General features: G+C 38.2%; 1 protein-coding gene across 2 annotated transcripts in view; it reads left to right on the top strand.

The window, feature by feature from the left end:
• Positions 1 to 912: 912 nt before the first annotated feature.
• kmt2cb (lysine (K)-specific methyltransferase 2Cb) overlaps positions 913 to 21,040 on the top strand; it is an 83,808-nt gene continuing 63,680 nt past the window's right edge. For both annotated transcript variants that reach the window (XM_041993633.1, XM_041993634.1), the window contains exons 1-2: positions 913 to 1,643; positions 18,431 to 18,622. In XM_041993633.1, the coding sequence (XP_041849567.1) occupies positions 18,432 to 18,622 (191 nt within the window). In that variant the 5' untranslated portion in view covers positions 913 to 1,643; position 18,431. The remainder of the gene's footprint in view (positions 1,644 to 18,430; positions 18,623 to 21,040) is intronic.

Here is a 21,040-nt window from a genome sequence, read left to right on the forward strand (position 1 = left end):
AAGCGACTGGTCTGACTTTAGCCAGCAGGGGGAGCTTAAAGTTTGGGAGAGAGGTGCCAATGATCACCATTTAAAGGAATAGGCTTGTGTTTATTTACATTTATTTTTATGTTGCCTTCAGTCGAAGAAATTCGTCAACCTATGTCTAAAAAGAGCTCTCAAAAATTCCAAACAATGTAAATACCCAGCACCCGCCTGTTATATCACATAATATGTATAGCCGCTGAAAGCCGACCCCTGGGGACTTTTTCGAAAGTTAACCCCTGCATGTACAATTTTCAGGCTACCATTACTTGAAAAATAATGCAATGTTAACTGTGTGAGGGCGTGGGTGCGCGCGCGCGTCTCTGTTATAGGATGCGGGGCATATAAATGGGAAAAGCAGGAAAGAATATGATGCCTTTGCGGAGCTTACTGGCGTCCTTTTGCTCGTGCTCTAAGCAGACACCGCATTAAATGTTAAAGTTAAACAATCCTTGCGTTTCTCAACAACCGTCACGAAAGCCGATGGTTGTTGGATTCGCTGCTGTTGTGGCAGATTTGCATAGACTGGACCATTAATTGTTGACATACCCTCTCCGATGAGACAAAAATCCAGTATCCGTCTTTTAGCTATTCCCTAGCCATTATTTTATTTACTAAATGCCCATATCCCTCCGCAGGGTCAGAGAGTATTTTGAAGAAAATTGTAAAATGTTAGCTTGATTTTTTATGATGTTGCGTTATCGCCGTGTTTAAACATTTGCCAGGCTTTATAAAATACTAATTTATATAAAAGCTTAAATTATTCTGAAATATTCGTCGGCTTGTACTTCTGCTTGGACGACGTGGTTCTAGTTTTTGGGAGCCCAGAGGGGCTGTGCTTCGGTGCCACTTATCATTAGATATGGCCACCGTTATAGAGTACAACGTAGCGTCATCTTCAACTTAATTTTGTGATATTTCGTGGAAATATTGCAATTCTATCATTGTGGCAGAGAGAATGTTTTTCTAGACAAGCTAATGTTTTTGTATGTATATATACATTTCTTTGGAGCCGGTGGTTACTGCGTGGCAGGCTGGTTACTTGAGTCTCCTAACTGGGTGCTTGGTCCCGCAGCTTGTCGCAGCTGAAGAAAATAGAACCAGTTGCCAACCCAGCGGTCGGCACCAAACGTTTGCTTTGCGCCTTGTTATACTTTCCCCGAGGATTCACATTTAAACTTTCGTTAACGGAGTGGTGGTGTAGCAGCTGCTTGTATTTTATGTCTTTTATTTTTATTTTTTTTATGTTAACGGCAAATTGTTGGTTGTAGACTTGGGTGGCTAACACCAACTAGCTATATAACCCCAACTCGTGCGACGACAGCTGTCATTGGAGAAAGGAAAGTGATCCCTTCAAATGCGCCAACCGGTGAAGCGGTTTTCTGTTGGATATATGTCAACTGCTTTTCCATCAAATGGGCAAAGTTGGGAATAACATTGCAACGCTGGATTATAATGATATGCGCTGTGCATTTCTGAGAACTGCGGTGCTGTTTCATTGGAGAGAGGCTAGCTAGCTCATTTAGCTTGCTAGCTAGCTGTGTGATAAAAGTGCGACGTTTCATCCCCCATTATTTTGGGACATGAAGAGGATAATCCACTTTCCATAGGGTTGGAAGGTAAGCTGTAATATAAACTTATACTATTTCAACAATCGCACAATCTGTCTGAAATTCGCCTTTTAAAGTAAGTGAGCCAACATTATCCTTCAGTCTGATGTTGGGGGGGTTGTCGCCGCCTTGGCTTTCATGACTCAGACTATTCAATGGAACGGTGCGTTAAATGGAACAGTTTATGGGTGCTATATAATCCAAAAAAGGGGGTTATATGTTTTCTGCTTTACGCAGTTGAATTAATCAACAACCCCACACAACAAACGTTAGCTGTCAACGAAAATTATAAATAAGAAAGCATGATTTGTAACGAAGCGTTTTCACTTTTTAACATTGTAGTTCCTCGAAATAGTTCCGTTTCATTGAATAGACCGAGCCTTTGTGTGGTGGGCACAAATCCTGATCATTGCCTTACTCGGTTCTAGATCGATTATCTTGACAAGGTTACTTGTAAGTTTCCAATATGCACATACTGTTCTGTTGAGAATAGAAAATGGTGCAATTCCAAGTTAAAATATACATTATTAGTGTTTAAGTCTATGTGGTAGTTACTAGTACGATGAGTTGGCCAACTAACTACAACCATTTGTAACCTGTTTGCTATCTCAGCTGCTTTCAAAGTTGTTTTACTAACTGGGTGTCTTAAAAATAAAACGAAGTAAATCTACTGTGGGCATTGAAAATAAACACACACGAATTTCTCCCATCAATTTCTGTCACACCGAAACTATGTCAGTGTTACTTTTGTCTGTTCGCTGAAGAAAAGGCGACTGAGTGAAACACAACGGGCTAGCCATCGTTAGCTTTATGGAGCTGCTTTGTGCCCAGGCTTGGGTTAACAAAAGCTAATGCTAACATGTTTTCAGTCGTACCTCTTGTGGTCGTGACTGTCTAAAGGATACAAACATCACACCCCAACAGTCTGTCAATCTCTTCTTCTTCAGTTATATTATACCTGGTTATTTTACTTAGAAAATTGTTTTTATCCAACCTTTTACTTTTCTTTATTTGTTACATCATTGCTTACACTGTTTTGCTGAATTGTCACCTGCTTATGATCTTCACCCATAAATTATAATTTCTGAATAACTGTAAATATTCTAGTCGCTATTCTGACAAATATTTCTGTTGGACTACTATCTGTTCACAGACCTTGGTTACTGGTGGGGGGGGGGAGGGCTCGCCTACTGCTCAGTACATCAGTTAAAGGTGGTGATTGGACTGTACAATATTTCAGACTGTATTAAATAACACAACTATTAAAAAGGGGAGACATTTTACAAAACCTTACAAGAGTTACATGATGTCCTGAATTTCTCATGAGTTCATTCTTTGCGCCCTGTACTATAACAGCTCTGTGCCTGCAGCCCTCCCTAAGAGCATTGGACAGCTTACCAACTATGCATCAACATCAGTTTTTTTTTTTTTAAAACAATGATCAAGAATTGCATGATGTATTCAAAGTCATTAAGTAATTAAATAAAATAACTATTGCCATACTATTGACAGAAAACATTGTGATGGATATATATATTTTTTGTCTCACAGTAGCTCAGGGTGGCATATGTACATTAACTATTTTTGGTTCATTTACTGATCACAAATGCCTTATACAAGCATGTAAGTGTGTATGTTGATGGATAAATGTAAAAGTAGACAGGAATTTAAAAAGTCAACATTGTCATAGTTTAGCTGTATTCTGATATTAGCCCAACCTTACTCTGAATAAGATGCTGCCATCTGAACAACTGTTTATGGTTTCCTTAACCTGTGTAAGATCAAAGTTGGAGTACACAATATTTAGGTAAAGCTATGTGGAGTAGGGCGATTTTTAATTGCATTATGTTTTTGTGCACCTTAATGGCAAGATTAAATGCTCATATAGGCTTCATGTTATGTTGACACACACTACTGCTTTAAGTGTGCCACTCTTGGATCCAGAGTTAACAGATCTACTTATTAATTAAATTCTCTGCTGCACTGCTAGACATGCATGCAGCAGAGCACCTCTAGTGTCGGAGGAATTTAATACTAAAAGTGAATGGAGAAAGTTTGAAGGTGAATCTGTAACAGATGTTAAAGTTGAACATGATGACACAGATGCCAAAAAGGAGCTGTTTCTGTTGTCTGGAGATATTGTGGTTTAAAAAGGTTGGACATGGACCATACATCTGAGAGCTGCAAATGCCTTGAATCTAAAGTTGTTGCTGTAGGCGGCAACACAAGCAATTTTCTGCATCACATTAGCCACAAACAAGCTTTGGAGTATCAAGCATGCATGAAACTTAGGTGGGCACCTTGTACAGGCCCATTTATGCTCCCTTACTTACATAAAAAGGGACATCTATTTCAAACGTCATATGTTGCTGTCCTCATACATCCATGATTAAGTCAGTTCCTCCGCTAGGAGGCAGTGCTAAGTTCAGAGTTCACTCTTGTGAGCCGATGTCGGTTTCAGACACCGTTGGACGGCGGTAATGCATCGCTATAAAGTTATTTTCAACCTCCCAACACTCTCTGAACACTTGCATAGTCTTTCTTCAAAAGCTCGCACAATTTCTGCAGTTGTTGTCCTCGTCCTCAGTCATCTTCTGCATTTTTGCCTCCTTCCTGATCCTCCTCCTCCTCTGGTTTGTTCTTTTCCTGGTGGCATGTCAGCTATTCTGCTCAGCACTGCCCCCACAATTTCCAGTGGTATTGAGCCCCAAAACGACTGATTGGTATTACGTCTTCTGCGACGGATAGCTAAGCTCCCTAAAAACAGACCGAATTGTGTTCATAACGCAGAAGACGGACAAAACGGTCTGTCTGTGTATCTGTCTTCTGCGTCAAGCATAAATGGGCCTTACTAAAACTGAAAAAGCTATAGTGCACTTGAGTCAGCTGTCCCTTGTAGATGCGTTTGCTAGATGTACTACCTATTTTAAAAAATAGGCAAAGAACAGCAGCAGTGGATTGAAATAACCAATTCAATTACAGTCCATTTAGCTAAAGACAAGCTTCTACCAAACACTGTGGAGAAAAAGAGGATTCCAGGGCTATGTTTTGGACACCAGATCGCAGATATTGTGGACATTTGAATGTTTTTTGGTACAAAGTACAGTCCACATGACATAGGCTCAATCACATTTCTCTTTGTTACCCCTTCCCTTGCCACTTGCTGCTTAAAAACGGCGCTAGAAGGGGTAGGGCTGAAAGTCAACCCCTACGACACCCCTTCAACAATCAAATACGCCATCAGAAGTCACTAAAGAACATTTTACTCTGGAACTGGAAGAAATTTTAAATAAAACAAAAACAAGTAATAGAATGGACTCTGTCTCATTAGTGAATGAAAACCAAACACAACCAAAAACAAGTATGATAGATAATGAAGTCTCTGTTCTCTGAAACAAAACTGGCTTTTAAAAATATATTTAAAAAAATATTAAACATGGGGCTCAGACAGGGAAAACCAGCAAAACTGCCAGTTATATTTAAAAAAAAAAAAAAAAAAAACTGCATCGTTGCTGTTTGCGAAGCTGAAATATCTCCCCTCATTACTGCGTATCAGCCTGATCTATAGCAGTGAGTGAACCGCACAAAATTTTTGCGCCCACTGAGAATCCTCTCGAACCTCTCCATTAGCCGGCATTGCTCTCGATGTGTATTCCTGGGTGAGAAATTGGAGGTTTAGCGTAAAAACGTAAGAAGCCACTCAAATGCGTGAGTCTCTTGGCCGATACGTGACAGTTGGTAGTACTGTAAACAAATGCCATGTACCGGCTTGCCTCGCACAGGTTAAGTGGTTCACCACGGGCTCATGGTGCAACATGCTGCTGTCAAGTATGGCACGAGAGAGATCACTCCGCAAGAGCGTTCAGTCGAGATACTCCATAGTGAAACCTATTGTCATACACAGTATATAGTGAAGTAAGATAAAAAAAAATAAAAAAAAAATCTTGTTTTGCACCTCAAGAAAGCGTGATGTGCGTAGAAACACTGGCTTTCTCATATAGAACAGGAGTATATAGCCCTATCACTTACCCCTACCCCTCTGTCCTCAAAGAAATTGGGACACCCCTACCCCTACATAGAACGCGCAAAACGGAGGGGTAAGGCTAAGTGGTAGGGCCAAGGGGTGAAATGGGATTCAGTCATAGTCTATTCTTTGCTTTGTAGTCCGTTTCCTGTATTTGATCCACTTGAAGTGTGCGGAGATTCGCCTTTGTAGCAGGACCGAGTCTTCGATAAGAATCAGTTTGCATTTACATTTCCCCAAATGAAGCAGAGTTTCTGAGCAAAGGAACTTGGATTCTAATCAAAATTGCTGGTGTGAATACACCCTTAGCCAAGATGCAGCAGTAATTCTCGCAGAACAGTGGAAAATGTAGTTAACACCCAGTTATGTATGGGGTAGTTGGGGTTCAATCTTCTCGGCACAAACATTTTATTACATAGATGTGCTAGATGTTCTACTGCAGACACAAACTATGCTCTTCTAAATTTAAATAAAATATCAAAGCTATCATATTAATTATAAAAACTTGGAATCATCTTGGATATAAATCTTGGTTTTGGGAAACAAACACACAAATGTACACAAATGAAATTTTTTCCCTTGGGTGTGAAGCAACTATTGAAGCGTAATTGTAACATCTTAGACAGGCTGAGTTTGATTAAATCTTCATAGTGTTTTCATATTAAATCACTGCTCATTGTCACATGACTAAATAAACTTGTAAACCTACCGTGTTACCAAGCACCAGTCACTACTGAGAAATTTTTACTGAATATCTTTAGCTTTGTCTTTTTGAAGCCATATTCAGCATGTTGTATAACTTCTAAAGCCTTTCAGAAAAGCAGTATCCATATTAGACTGTTACAAAAATGACTTGTTACTGTTGGCTACCCATGTGTTTGCTTACATGTGCAGTACGAACAAACCAACCCACTAAATCCCACTAAATCAGGGCTATTTAATTCATTCCTACAAGGGCCACAATCCAGCAGGTTTTTAATGGATTCCTGTTTCAACACACCTGACTCAAATTAAATGGATCAAACAGCCTATCAGGTTCTCCACAATGACTCATTAATTTTAGTCATGTGTTCTGGAGCAGAGATGCATAGAAAACCTACTAGATTGCAATCCTCATAGAACCAAATTGAGTAGCCCTGCACTAAATAATACTGAACTTTACAGTTGTAGTCTGTATGAGTATTTTAAATCAGTTTTTCAATAAAATGTGCTGCTAGTTGCTCAGATTTCCTCATCAGCCTTATTTTTTTTATATTTCTTTCATTCATTCATTCATTTTAAATCTTGCCCTTGTCAATCCTGGGCATGTGGAAGCCACTGCTGTCAGCCATTTCTGTGAGTAGGGCTGGGCAATTAATTGAATTTTAATCGCGATTACGATCTGGGTTTTCAACGATCATAAAAATGAAAGGATCCGATTATTTTAGTCCTTCGCAGTTTCCTCTTGTGCTGTTTTCAGTTGCAAATCGAGCACAGCAGACATTGCAGCGCTCTGCTGCAGCCTCCTCCCACAGCCCCGTCTGCTTTAGTTTTATTCAGTGCCAGTTGCAAACACCTCACCAGTTATGGGCTGGACACACGGGAGGCGAAGTCGCTCCTTCTCCATTCATTTTCTATTGAACTTGCCTGATCGCAAGTTCGATAGAAAAAACGCAAGACAAAAACGTCCCAAAAACGCAAGTATCGCTGCCCTCCTCCAGCCAAGCGACAGGTGACATTCCCGCAAGTGAAATGTTGCTCTCGTTCACGGGGGCTTGCGACCCGACACAAGAAAATAGAAAAATTTTAAATTTTTGTGAGTTGCGACTAAATAATCCAGAGACACAGAGAGGTTAACGTTAACTCATCAACACTTTGGACAAACTGCATCACTGCCATCTTGTCTCCATGTTAGTGGAGTATCTCTCCCTGCCCTGGATGATGAGGGTGTTGTGACGGACGTCACTACAGCCCAATGTTTCGCCACCGCTGCAGACCTGTGGTCAAGCCGCACCATAGAGCCATATATTAATGTTGCGCTACATTTTATTGACGCGGATTTCAACGTGAAAATGAAATGTCTCCAGACTAATATTTTTCCAGATTACCCCGGGCAGAACGTAGCTGCTGGTCTGAGACAAACAATAGCTACAGGGACCTGGTGGAAAGAAACTAGTCTGTATTACCACAGACAAGCTTCAAATGTCACACTGACCCCCCAACCCCGCGCACCCTCTCTCTTTCTCTAATTGTATTAAATAATCGCGATCTCAATTTCAATCAAAATAATCGTGATTATCATTTTTCCCATAATAGAGCAGCCCTATCTGTGAGCACTAAATTTGTTGAAGGTACAACACAAGCATTGAGGTTGGCCATGTATAAGAATTGAACATAATCATAAACTCCAGACTTGAGCTGTGCTTAAGGCAGGATCTGTGTAATAAATAAATAAATTCTGTAATAAATCTAGGGTTTAAGTGTTTGACTTTATTGACAATTGGTCATCCAATAGATTTTTAACTTGGTGAGTGTATTGCTATTGTGTAACATTTTCAATAAAAGATCAGTCTTCACCTTTTTAGATAATCCTCCACAGATTGATTTCAGATAGATAAAATATTTGACTATGTAAATTTAGCTAGCGTCATCTATTCTACATAAAGATTGCAACACTTTAAAAGTATCCATTGGCTTCTTGACCTGGGAAACAAAGTACTTATCTGCCAAACCCACAATTTACTAGGACTGTGCATCTTCACTTGTCTCACAATTCAATTCAGTTATGATTATCTTGTCTTCGATTCCACGATGCATCGCTATGTGTTGCATCCTCAATTTTCTTTATGACTGGACTTTGCTTGTATTCATCAATGAAGAAAGTACCAGTCAGATAATTATGAACTTCCTGTTTATTTATAATTATTTCAGAAATCAGTCTGTCAAACATGTAAACAATTGTTATTTTCAACTTCATTATTAAACTTAGTTCCATTGCCAGAAAATCAAGAAACATTACAGCCTACCTATATTACATTACTATCTTCCTTCTTTCTGTAATCAGTTCAGGAAGATGTTTTTCATGTTTACCCTACATGGACAGAAAGCATCTGCCTGTAAGTATTCTAGTCAATTTGTAATTGAACACAGAGGACATTTGTTGAAGGACAATGTTGTTTTATTCTCTTTAGTCCGTTCGCACATGCTAACCGTTAGCTTGCCAGTAGTGTTTTTGGTAGATGTTAGCCTTAAGCTAATCTCTTTTTATACATTGTCATGTAATCTTGCATGATTTAACTGAGACAGTTAATGTATTTCCAGTGAGATACTGATCTATTTTTTGTATGTTTGCTAAGTTTTACAGTTTTCCTATGTGAAATTCTCAAAATGGATCAGCCTTGAATCTGCCGAGCTGTTGCAGCAGGCTGAGTAATTCGTTCATGCTACGAGTCGAGTCAGCGACAGAGTACTGTGAGCTAGTGAGTGATTCTTTGTGTTGTGAGTGGGGCTGTTCTACTGTGAGCTGAGTGTTTTTCCTTCCTTCACAGCCCATAGCAGGAAGGGAAATGGTGATGGTCCGCCAAGGAATTGGAGAGTTTAGTTGAGAAACACGAGCTGTTGCTCTTCCCTCTATTACAATGATTAGCTTAATATATTTCTACAAGTAAAGTTAGAATATCAGTTGCACAATAGTGATATATCGTTTGGTCTCTTCAGTTAGCTCTGTAGTTAGCTAGCTAGCAGTAGCAGGGACAAGTCGGTGAATGAGTCAGTGGGGACCAGGAATCATGACTCATGAGTCAGTAAAGTGATTCTCTAGTATTGAACGATTCGTTCATGGCTTGCACAACACTACTACTGCAGGCCACTCCCAAGTCCAGAAGCGCTCACAAGAGGCTCGTCCTCACGCAGCAGGAGCAGCCCAGCTCTGAGCTGCAGGAAGGACAGGAAATGTTGTCTTCTGAAAATACGCAAAACTGCTACTGGCTGATCACACCATGGCTTACAGTCAGATATTAATGACTTTTAATGTAGACTGTAGATAAAATAGGGGTGTGTATCTTGCCCTCACACATGATTTGATATGCATCTCGATACACGGTCCACGAGTCGATACGTAAAAGGTTCAGCTAACTTTGTAACGATGCGATACAGTGCAATTTGGGCCTAAATTGGTTCAGTTTAGATATTAAGTATTTGGCATTTAAATCTATAAATGAAAGTGAATTGAGTTTTAACAGCAGAAAATATTCTTTTCCCCACTTGAGCTTTTGGGCAAACCAAGCAGCAGCTGGTTCTGGTATAGTCTTTTAGTGGCTTTTGAGCTGTGATGAAAAAATGGTTACGATTCACCTGATTTGGGCCAACACTCTTAAAGCTCTTTTTACTTGAAAAGCTATTTGTGAGGGCAGATTAATGGTGTGTGATGCACATAACATGAGGGTTCATTTCTGCCTCTTGACCTGCTGTTATAATTTTTCGAGCACTGTCCATCACAGTTGTGAGATTTATTTATATTCAATCTTCCATTCCGTGCAGGCATCTCAGGCAGGTGGAGAGTGAGGTTTGTTGTACTTCGAGTAGACTTGATGCTAGTTTTGCATGTTTTGCACACTACAGCTGATTTCTCTACAGTGCCCCGATTGTTTTCAGAGAATTTGAATTATTTCCAGGTTTTTGACTTTAGGTGCACTGTTGTCTCCTCCATTTTTTCTGCTTGTCAGATTTCCCTACCAGTAGTTCACCTTAACCTAACTGGACCTGGGTTGGTAGAAGCAAGCACATGACTGGATGTCTTTCTGGTTGCATCACACACGCACACACATAGGCAGAGCACAGATACTGGAGACCACCTCAGGAGGAGAAACTAACACAAACCTTGCCAGAAATTGGTTGTTCATACCCCACTCAATTTTATACAGTTTAATAAACATAAGCTATATTGTATCTGTGGCTTTGAGCTGATACTGCCGATGATAATCTCAATTAGCTTGTTTGTTCTGTTGTTTACTTGATCTCAATTCAAGTATTCTGAAGAAAAGGATCCTTTTTGTAAATAAGTACAGTAACTATTGGTTAAAAATTCTTTTTTTCTTTTCTTTTTTTTTTTGCACCACAGTGAGCAAACAGTCTCAGGAGACTAGTCGAGACTATGAAACTGTAACTTTGAACTAATAGAGCTTTAAAATAATGCATTAATTTTACGTTGTTAATGTCTTTTCTTATATTTTGTTGTATTGTTTGGATTGCGTTATTTTTGTGGTGTTCTGACTTTGTTTTAAAAAAACAATATCCTCCCCTCTATAGTACTGAAAATAGTATTGACTATTGAGCGCCATACTTAGTAATGGTATCGAGTTTGAAGTTTTAGTATTGTAACAACCCTATCCTACAGCATCTTGAGGCTGAGAAACTCCACAACTTTGTCTTCCAACCCGAACCACCATGTCACAGCCACTTTTTACTTTACAGCACTGTCACAAGTCAGCAACTGGATATTAACACACTGGTCATTTAGGATGTACACATTATGGCTGATTCATGATAAAGAAAAACAAGAGGACATTATGAGAACAAACAGAGAAAGGGGCAGAACAAAAGTTAAAACGAATCAATCTCAGCCTGGCTTCTACTTACTGGACAAGGGCTCACAAGGACCGTATGCAAGATGGATGCCGAATTAGCATTCTTTAGGGGGGCACTAAAACCAAAAAATCTGCCAGATCTGATTTAGTTGGTGTTCACTAGTAAAACATCCATTTACTTCAAAAAAAAAAAAAATAAAGTCACTTGAAATAGTAGAGCCGACATAAGTGTATTAAGGAGGTCTGCATTCTCATGTAAAAAGTGGAATTCTTTGATACTTCGGAGCTTTAGCAGTTTTAAATGTTAGTTATGCCTTATAGCCAAAAAGTACTTGTTAAATTGCTGTTTTTCCTCTTAATTCACACAGGCTATTCATAGTCCAACCAGACTATATAAATGTGCAGTCATATCAGAATGGCTGTTGCAGTATAAGCTCTGAAGTAGAAAGACTCACCTATCACAATTTAAGGGAATGTATAAGCTAAAAGCTCTGTAATAGAGCCCTGAGATGTGATTGATAAAAATTTTAGTTACTTAGATTTTACTTAGTATGCATTCAAGTTTTTGGTCACACAGTTTGTGTTTAACTGTAAATTGCAATTTCCTGAGAGACTGATCAGGTGTCTGTGCAGAACTGTATATGATGGCTGGAATATGATTATGAAACAATTTATTGATCTTTTTTTCTTTTCCTGTGGGACTACTACTACCTTCTAAGAGTCTCAAAACAGTGATCTTTGCTTACGTAAAGCCTGATCCACTTTGAGAAGTAGCAAGTTTCAGCTTACGGTTAAGAAATTTCTTAAAATAATTTGCTACGTATAAAGTTGCAGTTTTGCTTTGCATTTAATTGGATTATAATCAAATATAATCTCTCACTTGTTAAATCAGAAGAGATTTGAAAAACTTAAACAGTGAAAATAGTTTGACAATTCACCAACATTTTTTTAAATTTTTTTTTAGTCTTGGGGCACCTTTTTTGACCAGCAAGGGTACAGATTTTAATGCTTAAGGAATTTTGTTAGTTGCGAAAGAGTTTGTAAACTGTCAATGGTGGAGTAATACAGCCCTTTGCCAGCTGAAAAAATGTGACTTTATGCACCTCTAAAGTAAATTAGGGTTTAAAACATAAAGTTGTATTTAGCTATATTTATGACACTTTTCCAGAAAGGTGTGTGTCCACACAATTCCGGTGTAAATGCTGTCACAATAACAAATTTTGCTTTGCGATTAATTTTCTCAGAAATTACTGCAATAAACAATAACATTGTGCAAAGCGATCATGTTGTCATTTTGAGACCATTTTCAAAAATAAAAAAATAAATAAAAAACTAGAAAAAAATGTACTGCGCATCGTTGCTGTTTTTGAAGCTGAAATATCTCCCCCCATCACTGCGTGTCAGACTGATCTCTAAACAGTCGGTGAACCGCGCGCTGAAGCAACGTGACACTGCGCCATTTTCACATATGCTGGGACACCGGCCCAAAAGTAATGCGGCCCACTGATAATCCTCCCGAACTTCTGTATTAGCCGACATTGCTCTTGAGGTGTATTTCAGCATGAGAAATCAGAGGTTTAGCGTGAGAAGCCACTCAAATGTGAGTCTCACAGCCAATGCAGGAAAGTTGGCAGCCCTGCAAAACAAATGCGGCATACCAGCTCGCACAGGTTAAGTGGTTCACCATGGTCATTTGCTTTAAACCCAAAGTGCTCCCACACTACAGCTGTCACTTTGGCCATTGAAACTAATTACATTGTTGTTTTTTTTCCTTCCAAATCCCAAGTTTCCCTGGCTTGCTACTACTCATGGGTTGCGAATTCGTGAAACTTTGTTGATGAAGGTACGAGAGCCTTTGAATGGCTCTCGTGCTGCAACATGCTGCTGTCAAGTATGACACGAGAGATCACTCTGCACGAAACAAGAGCATTCAGTCGAGATACTCCATAGTGAAACCTATTGTCATACACAGTATATGGTGTATGACAGAATATGGTCTATGATGCATCTAGGTCATAAACATGGAATGGCAAAATGTGGTGTTTGCAGACTATTTTAGAAAAGCAGGTCTTTCGGACTTCCAAAATGCCAGTTTTGTAGACAGAGCGCCCAAACAATAAACAGCTGTAGCACAGTCACCTAAACTCGTCCCTGTGTGGATAGGACCAAGTCCCCACACAGTTGGCACAGGGTTGTTTTTTTGATACATAATAGTTTGTTTTAATAGTGGCACATCACAATAAAACCTTTTATAGGAACAGATTATGTCAGTACCTATTACCTCAAATTCTATGGACAATGCAGAACAGAAACTCAAGTTTTCTCTACTTTAGATGTAAAGTAGGATGTAGTGATTTTAGCAGAATTATTCCCTCTGCATCTCATGCTCTGCTTTGGAGTTCTGTGTGATGGCTACTAATCCAAAGAGTTGTAGGTTTGTTTTTTTTTTCCAATAAACTAATGTTCTTCAGTTAACATCCCTATGAGGGTCATTAAATGTTTCTTAATTCACATTTTCTTTCTTCAGCTTTTTTTTTTTTTTTTTTTTTTTTTATTTATTTTTTTGATTGTACTGAATTACCAGCAGTGTGCCCTTTGTAAGCTAAACAAAAACCAAGGTAGTTGTATCAGTCGAAGTAAATGGCACCCAAACCTAAGTAGAATTAGAGAAAAAGAAAAATACCGAAAATCTAATTAAAGATTCGGAACTTTGAAATGGTAGTGCTCTCAGTGCACCACTTTACAGCCAGGATTACTGTGCCTTCATTACACTTTGATGTCATGTGTAAAAGCACAGAGGTGAAATGGGGAGTCTAACTTGATCCATGGCTGATATGCCTCAGAGCCATCAAGGGAGGTAATCAAATAATGAGGTGCCTATAGAGATTCCCACCCTTAGTGTGTAAGCACACTGACATGGCGTCGAGCCATGTCTTTTTGGTGTATGTGAATTACCAAGGGAGAGTCCTGACCTTTACAAGGATGTCTTTTTTTGATGCATGAATAAGGTGCAACCGATGTGTGAGGAAAAATAAATAAAAACCCCTCATCTAGAAAACATTGCATCAGTTATTGACAAGTCTCCTGTTGTTTTTGACTGAACAACAATAAAAGGTGAAAGAATATTACACAGAACCTAAGACATGGACAATGCATAGACATGGACATGCTTAAGTGACCAGGCTAAGATAATTTATGTTTGAAGACATGAAAAACTATTAATTACATTATGAGCTCTGTAAAGTCCATTGATGTATTAAAAGAGGAAATTGTATTTCTTTTTGCTGAAATATGCATAACTCTTTAGTAGATGTCATGACTATGCTAAGGAGTAGTATTACTGTCCTGGCAGCATGTGGTGGTCAAAGAGCTTGTTGGAATGTTCTTCAGTTATCATGTAACTTCAGTATAGGGCTGGGCAATATATCGAGATTTTCAAATATATCGAGACTTTATCAGACGCAATATAGAAGGAAGGAATATCGTTTATATCGAGATAGCTTGTTTTGAGTTAAAAGTATCTTTTCTTTTGCATTTTGCACAGCTGTATTTTTATTATGGTCATTGAAAAATATTTTTAATTTATTTTGTTTTAGGAGTATTTAATTTAATATAAAGGTACTTTAATTTCAGTCAGCTGTTTTAATGCACATTTGCTGCTGATCCTTAATAAAAGTGTTTTTAGCACTGAGGGCTGTAAATTAGAGCTGTCTCTTTGGTTACTTGACAAAAATATATATATATATATCAAGATATATATCGTATATCGTGATTCAGGTAAAAAAAATATCGAGATATAAGATTTGGTTCACATCTCCCAGCCCTACTTTAATATGATCAGGAATGCATTTAAAATGGTCGCTGGCCAATAAGTTCTATTTCAGGAATTTCATGGGTTAAAAATTCCTTTTGAATGAAGGTAACTTTCTTTACCAACAGAATGATATCAGGTTAATCAAAACGTGACTTATGACGTCATTAGAAATACTAAAGCTTCACGTTTGGGTGCTGTTATTGAGCTGAAAGATATCACTGGGTAATCTGGGTAGGTGTTTAAAAAAAAAAAAAAACTGAACTGGTTGAGGCTTCATCTCTGTGGCAAACATGATAACAATAAGGTGTTAAATGTTGTGTTTCAGACTCATAAATAAGACTTCTTATTCATGAAATAATCAATCGGCCATTGGGCATATCTGGAGATTTGGTAAATTTCTGGGTCTGTTGTATTTTCAGTGCATGCAGTCTGGCACCATTGTCAGACTCCATTAGCCTCCGTTTTTTTTGGGGGGTGTGGTTGGAGGGCAATTTGCCTTGTAGAATTACCATCCTGGTGACGTTTTTCAGTCTGATTGGTTGCTCAGCACAGTAAATGAATGCAGGAAAAGCCAGGTGGCAGAAATGACACAAAGCTAATGGCCAACTTCACATATCACACACACGCACAGTGTTTTTTCATCTTCGTTTTTTTAGATTGAGCAACTCTTTTACAATGATGTGGTTGTGTTGTGAAGGGGGGTTTAAACTGAAGATAAACTGATAATCATGACTCAAGTGAGACTGCTCTGTTTGACATTTTAGAAGAACACTAAGTGCATGCTCATTTTTTTTAAATGAAATCTATGAGGTCTTCCACTTATTTTATTACTCATATTCCACTGCCCACTGCTTCCCTTCTGCACTGGTGAGCTACACCTCCTTGGGCAGATATAGATAGAAGTTAATCTTTTTCCTCATTTATCCCCTTGTCTTGGATCGCTTTGCTTCATCTGTTTTAACATATCCATGTCTTTTATTTAGTTTTTTTATTTGTTTTATTGTAATGGCAAACTGTGGTGTTGGTGTTGGAATGCCTTGGAATTCCCCTGGATGAGCTAGAAATGACTGGGGAAAGATTAGTCTGGGCTTCTCTGCTTCAACTGCCGTCCCTGCAGCCTAACACTGAATAAGCAGCATAAGATGCCTCGTAAAAAAAGAAATATGTAATTACTTGTCGTATTAAACAAAAGGGTTAGTTAAGAGTCCATTAAAATTAACAAAAAGGTGCACCTGGTTGTAATCAAATGGCACGCAAGTTTGACCATGTAAAAAGTGGCATTAGTGATAAAGTTACATTTCTTTACATGCATGTTTTTAAGTACATGGCTGCAAATGTGTGCTGTAGCAGGTCTACCACATACAGAAAGAGGGGCTGCTAAATGCAACACATATAACAGACATAACAAAAAAAATTGAGTAACTTTCTATATGAATAAAGATGGTGTGTTTAATAAAAAGAGAGCTATATATCTTTAAAACAAAGAATTTGCTGTAATTTTTTCTAGTTTAACTAGCAAAATTATTTTTACTTAAAAAAGATTCATGTCGGGAGACAGTGTCTATTATGTGGTACCACAGGAATTTCTTTTCTTAGTTGTACCTCTTGGAATTATCAACTGTAAAGCCTGGTGGCCTTGAAATGGATCCTTACCTTTTTAATTGTTCATTGAATTGCACATCTGCGTATTGGATTTTCACCAGCTCAACCACTATATGTTTTACCTTTTTTTTTCCAGACTATTTATTTTATTTATATAATGGCAGACACTGTTGAGACCCATTTAACACTTCCTTTTACATAAGTGAACAGGTAGACCTGTTCAACATTGGTGTTCTCATACTCCTCTTTTATGTTGGTATAATTGTTAGGAAATACATCCACCAAAAGGCAGTGCAGAGTTCACTTCCAAATTCTGCTGTCTATTTCAGACAACAGCGATGGTGGAGGAAATCTTGAGAATCTAGATTCTCAGAAGGAGACATAAAAAGTTTCAGGGCAGTAGAAAGTGCTAGTCTTTGCAGCCATTAAGTACGTCACGTCGCCTTTGTTCCTTTCGCTGGGTGCACGTCGGCTTACTACTCAACACTGCGAACATGGTTTCTGGTGGTACTGCTCCATTTGCTTCGTTGGATTACACATCCTCAAGAACCCTGGAAACGGACCTAATTATGCATATAAAGGACACAGAAGACAGATGGAAAGCTCCATATCCGTCTTAGCATAGAGCATAGATGAGACTTAAGTCTGTCTTTGTACCGTATACCATACCATTTTATTTCTAAAGCACTTTAAAAACAAAACAGTGCTGTACAATAAATTAAAAAAGCATTAAAACCGCACAAATATACAACATAAGATAAAAAGGCTGTAACTGACCACACTGAACAGCCTATTATGTAAAAATTTTATGACAAAACTCCTACAGGCTACAAAAATGTGAATTTTATTTCTTAACATAACATTCTTCCATTGATAACTGGAGACCCTTCCTTAATGCCATTGATCTACCAACCTATGCAACTGTTATGAGCTGTAGACGTGTGACTGTATGCTTATTATTATGCAGAAACGGGGGCAGTTACTAAAAATATCTAAGTAACTTTTTTTCTGAGGACCCCCCCCCCCAGCATTTTGATGGTCTTGTCTGTAAAAGTCATAAACAGCTAAATTGAATCTGCATATATTTCTGTACTGACTCCATGTGTTCTCTTAATTTCACTTCACATTGTTGGCTGCATTCATAGTGTTTACCATTTGGTGGTTGGTAGCAGTTTTTTGTTGTTTTTTTTTGGGTGGGTTGCTGCCAATAGAAGATGTGGAGTGATTACAGATAGCTTTGAGTAAGAAATGGAAACTAAACTTATTAAAAACCAAATGGTGTTAAATGGCATTGAATCATTTTAAAATACCTCCTCTGGCACACCATCATACTTTTAAGAAAATGCACAAGGTTTTGCATTCCAAATGTTAATTATGGCTTAATTTAATATCAAGGTGTCATTGTGATGATTTAAACTAAATATGTATTTCCCCTGGCAACTTCCTTTTTTCATGCTTATTTAAAGCAGCATAAAAAACTTGTTAATGCAACCATAGCTGGCACAATATCATTGCAGGTAGATTGCCATTTTCAGAGCAGTGCCTAGAAACATTTTGTAAGTGGAAAGCCTTTCACATTTATCTCTGAAATTCATGAACTACTACAAATCTTTTTGAACAAAGTTGAAGGCCATTTCTTCCACCGTTTGTGTTGCTTCCTTTTTCCCTAGTCAGTATCTGAGAACCTGTCAGTATCTAATCAAATTGGGTGCAAATCAGTACTTGTTTCCTTCTTTCTAAGCATTTATTAATGGAATGTAATACTTACATCACATCTTTTCTTTTTTTTCAGAATGTCATCAGAGGATAAGACTGTGGAACCCTCTGACCAGGGACCCTTACCGCCATCCAGTAGTGTAGGGGCCACGTCCACAGAAAGTCCTGCCCATGCAGACAAGCGACCACGTGGCAGGCCTCGCAAGGATGCTGCTGCCACAATCCTTCCCCAGGCACCAACCCTATCCACATCTAAAAACAGAAAAAAGTAAGTTTTAAACTCAACATTTCAAATAAATCAGTTTGTAATTGTATAGCAAAAAGACCCCATATATCAAAGTGGCTTGGAAAATAAAATGATATAATGAGAAAATAAGGTTGTTGATGTGTGAATGCCAAAAATGGGAAACACTATTTATTTGTTACCTTTACCAAGGCATTAGTTATGTTTTTTGTGGCATTGGTTTGTCTGTCTATATGTTAGCAACAAAACTCAAAGTTATGGACAGATTTTGATTAAATTTTAAGAAAATCTCAGAAATGGAATAACGAACAAATAATTTGTTTTTGGGGGTGATCCAGATCACCGCTTGGATCCAGGAATTTTTCAAGAATTCTTTAATATGGGGCAATTGGGATCATTTTTCCATTAGCGCTTCTAACTCAAAAACAATGCCCACCATCATCGGCAAAAAGAAAATTACAATGGCTTGGCAGAGGTCTGTGCTCTGAGTGCTTCTTGTTTTTTAATAAAAAGGTGTCCCCGTGCCACCTACGATTGGAGGGAGAAAAAGCAATTTTAAATAATAAAAAAATTTGTCAAATTGAAGAAAATATTAAATAGCAAAAGACAAAGTGCTTCTTGCTGTCATCAGTGTACTTTTGAAACTGACAGAATTGACAAGATCCCCCACCTCACCCCACTCACCTGACAGACAGGTTTGACGTCAGGCTGTTAACCATATAGATGTCCACAGTTTGTGAAAAGAAGCAAAATGTGGTATATAATCCAGACAACAAAATATTTTGCTCTATCTTGTTTAGCACTACTGTACACCATTGAATGAGATATTGTATAATAACCTACTAAGAGTAAAGTTTATACAACATGCAATATAAAATGGTTGACAAAATACTGTAGAACTTAAAATCAAGACAACACACAAAAAAGATAGACAAATGCCAGAAAATAACACAAATTACTAAATGTCAACAGCCAAATGTGAAGGAAATGCCAAGAAAAAAAGTTTTTTTTAACAAGTATAAAAATGTCCACTTAGACATGTAGGTGGCAAATAAACCTTCAAAACGTGATACTCTGAATCCTGATTTCTGTTACTTGCTGCCTGTCTGTGTTGTCAATTTAAAAAATGAGTCAACTGCTGGATATTTCAAAACTTGTAATTATTCCACCATTTACCTGGAAGATTTTTAAGCTGCTTGATTTCCAGTAATTCCAGTTATGAGGCAATGTACAAAGTGCCTAGCCACTCTGACTGCATAAAATACTGCTTAGAACTAGTCTGTAAAATTATGCCGGCAAGGTTCTTAACTCCCTCCTTAGTCTGTCCTCTCAATCAATCTGAATACCCAGTTCACAAAGGCATGTTTAATCTGCAAGCATTCAGATGATGCGTTAATGCCACATTGGATGCATGACCTGAGACAGACTTGAATTGCTTCATCTATATGAACTGGACATGAATGAGCAATAGGCAGAGATGTGCTCAGTATATTTGATTTTATCATGGCTAATTTGGTCATTTATGATAAGGCTGCAGACTGTAACAAGGATCTGGTCTAACATTACCACATTTTTTTTTAATTATCATCTAGTTTAATTATGTCCAAAGCACATCCAGAGCTAAACAAGGAGTTTGTGTTTCATAAAACTAAAACTAAATTGATATTAGTTCCCTTTGGTCATTCAGGTATTTCAGTATACCAGAATTTCCATTATTACTGTTTGTTAATAAAACTGCAGGCCAATGTAGGGGTTTATGTCTTATGTCTCATGTCTCAATTGTGCCTGTCTCGCAGTTTAGAAACTGCACTAACAGGACAGTATTTGCACACTTGGCTCAGCCATGTGTACCTTAGGCTACACTAAGCTGTGATAGACATGTGATAGGTGTGAAGTAACCTCATTGAATAATCCTATATTAAGATAGCCATCTGTTTTTTTTTGTGTGTATCAATATATACACTGTTACTAAAATGTTAAAAGGTGTTTTGTGTGAGACAAGGAATGATATGCTATGTATTCTTGTTGACTTGGTTGTTGGAAACTGCTAGATTTGCCCACACTACATCTGCTGATCAGTCCATATCAGAGCAACATGATCCATGTCAGGTTTTCCAGCCAACCCTTTGCTAGCTGGGACTACTTACCACAGCATTATTTTCGCCTTTTCTTTTTTTCTCTCCCCTCCCCTTCTCTCTGTGGTGGGACTGTGAGGAGGGGGCAAGCTGTGCAGGGTATGGGGCTGAACACTAGTCCAGAGTATTTGTCAGTAAAATAACTGGCTGTCTAAATGCTGAAATTTGATGCCTCAAGCATTGTTATAATTACTGTTGAATGTTGTGTAGTTGAGTCCGTAGAGACGTCATAAGTGCCCTTTATTTTGTGTGCATGTAGGGGACCTTTTGTGTCTTTGTAAAAAAGCTTTTACAAATTAATCCTTTA

Source organism: Melanotaenia boesemani, chromosome 8, assembly GCF_017639745.1.
Source record: "Melanotaenia boesemani isolate fMelBoe1 chromosome 8, fMelBoe1.pri, whole genome shotgun sequence".
Lineage (NCBI taxonomy): Eukaryota > Metazoa > Chordata > Actinopteri > Atheriniformes > Melanotaeniidae > Melanotaenia > Melanotaenia boesemani.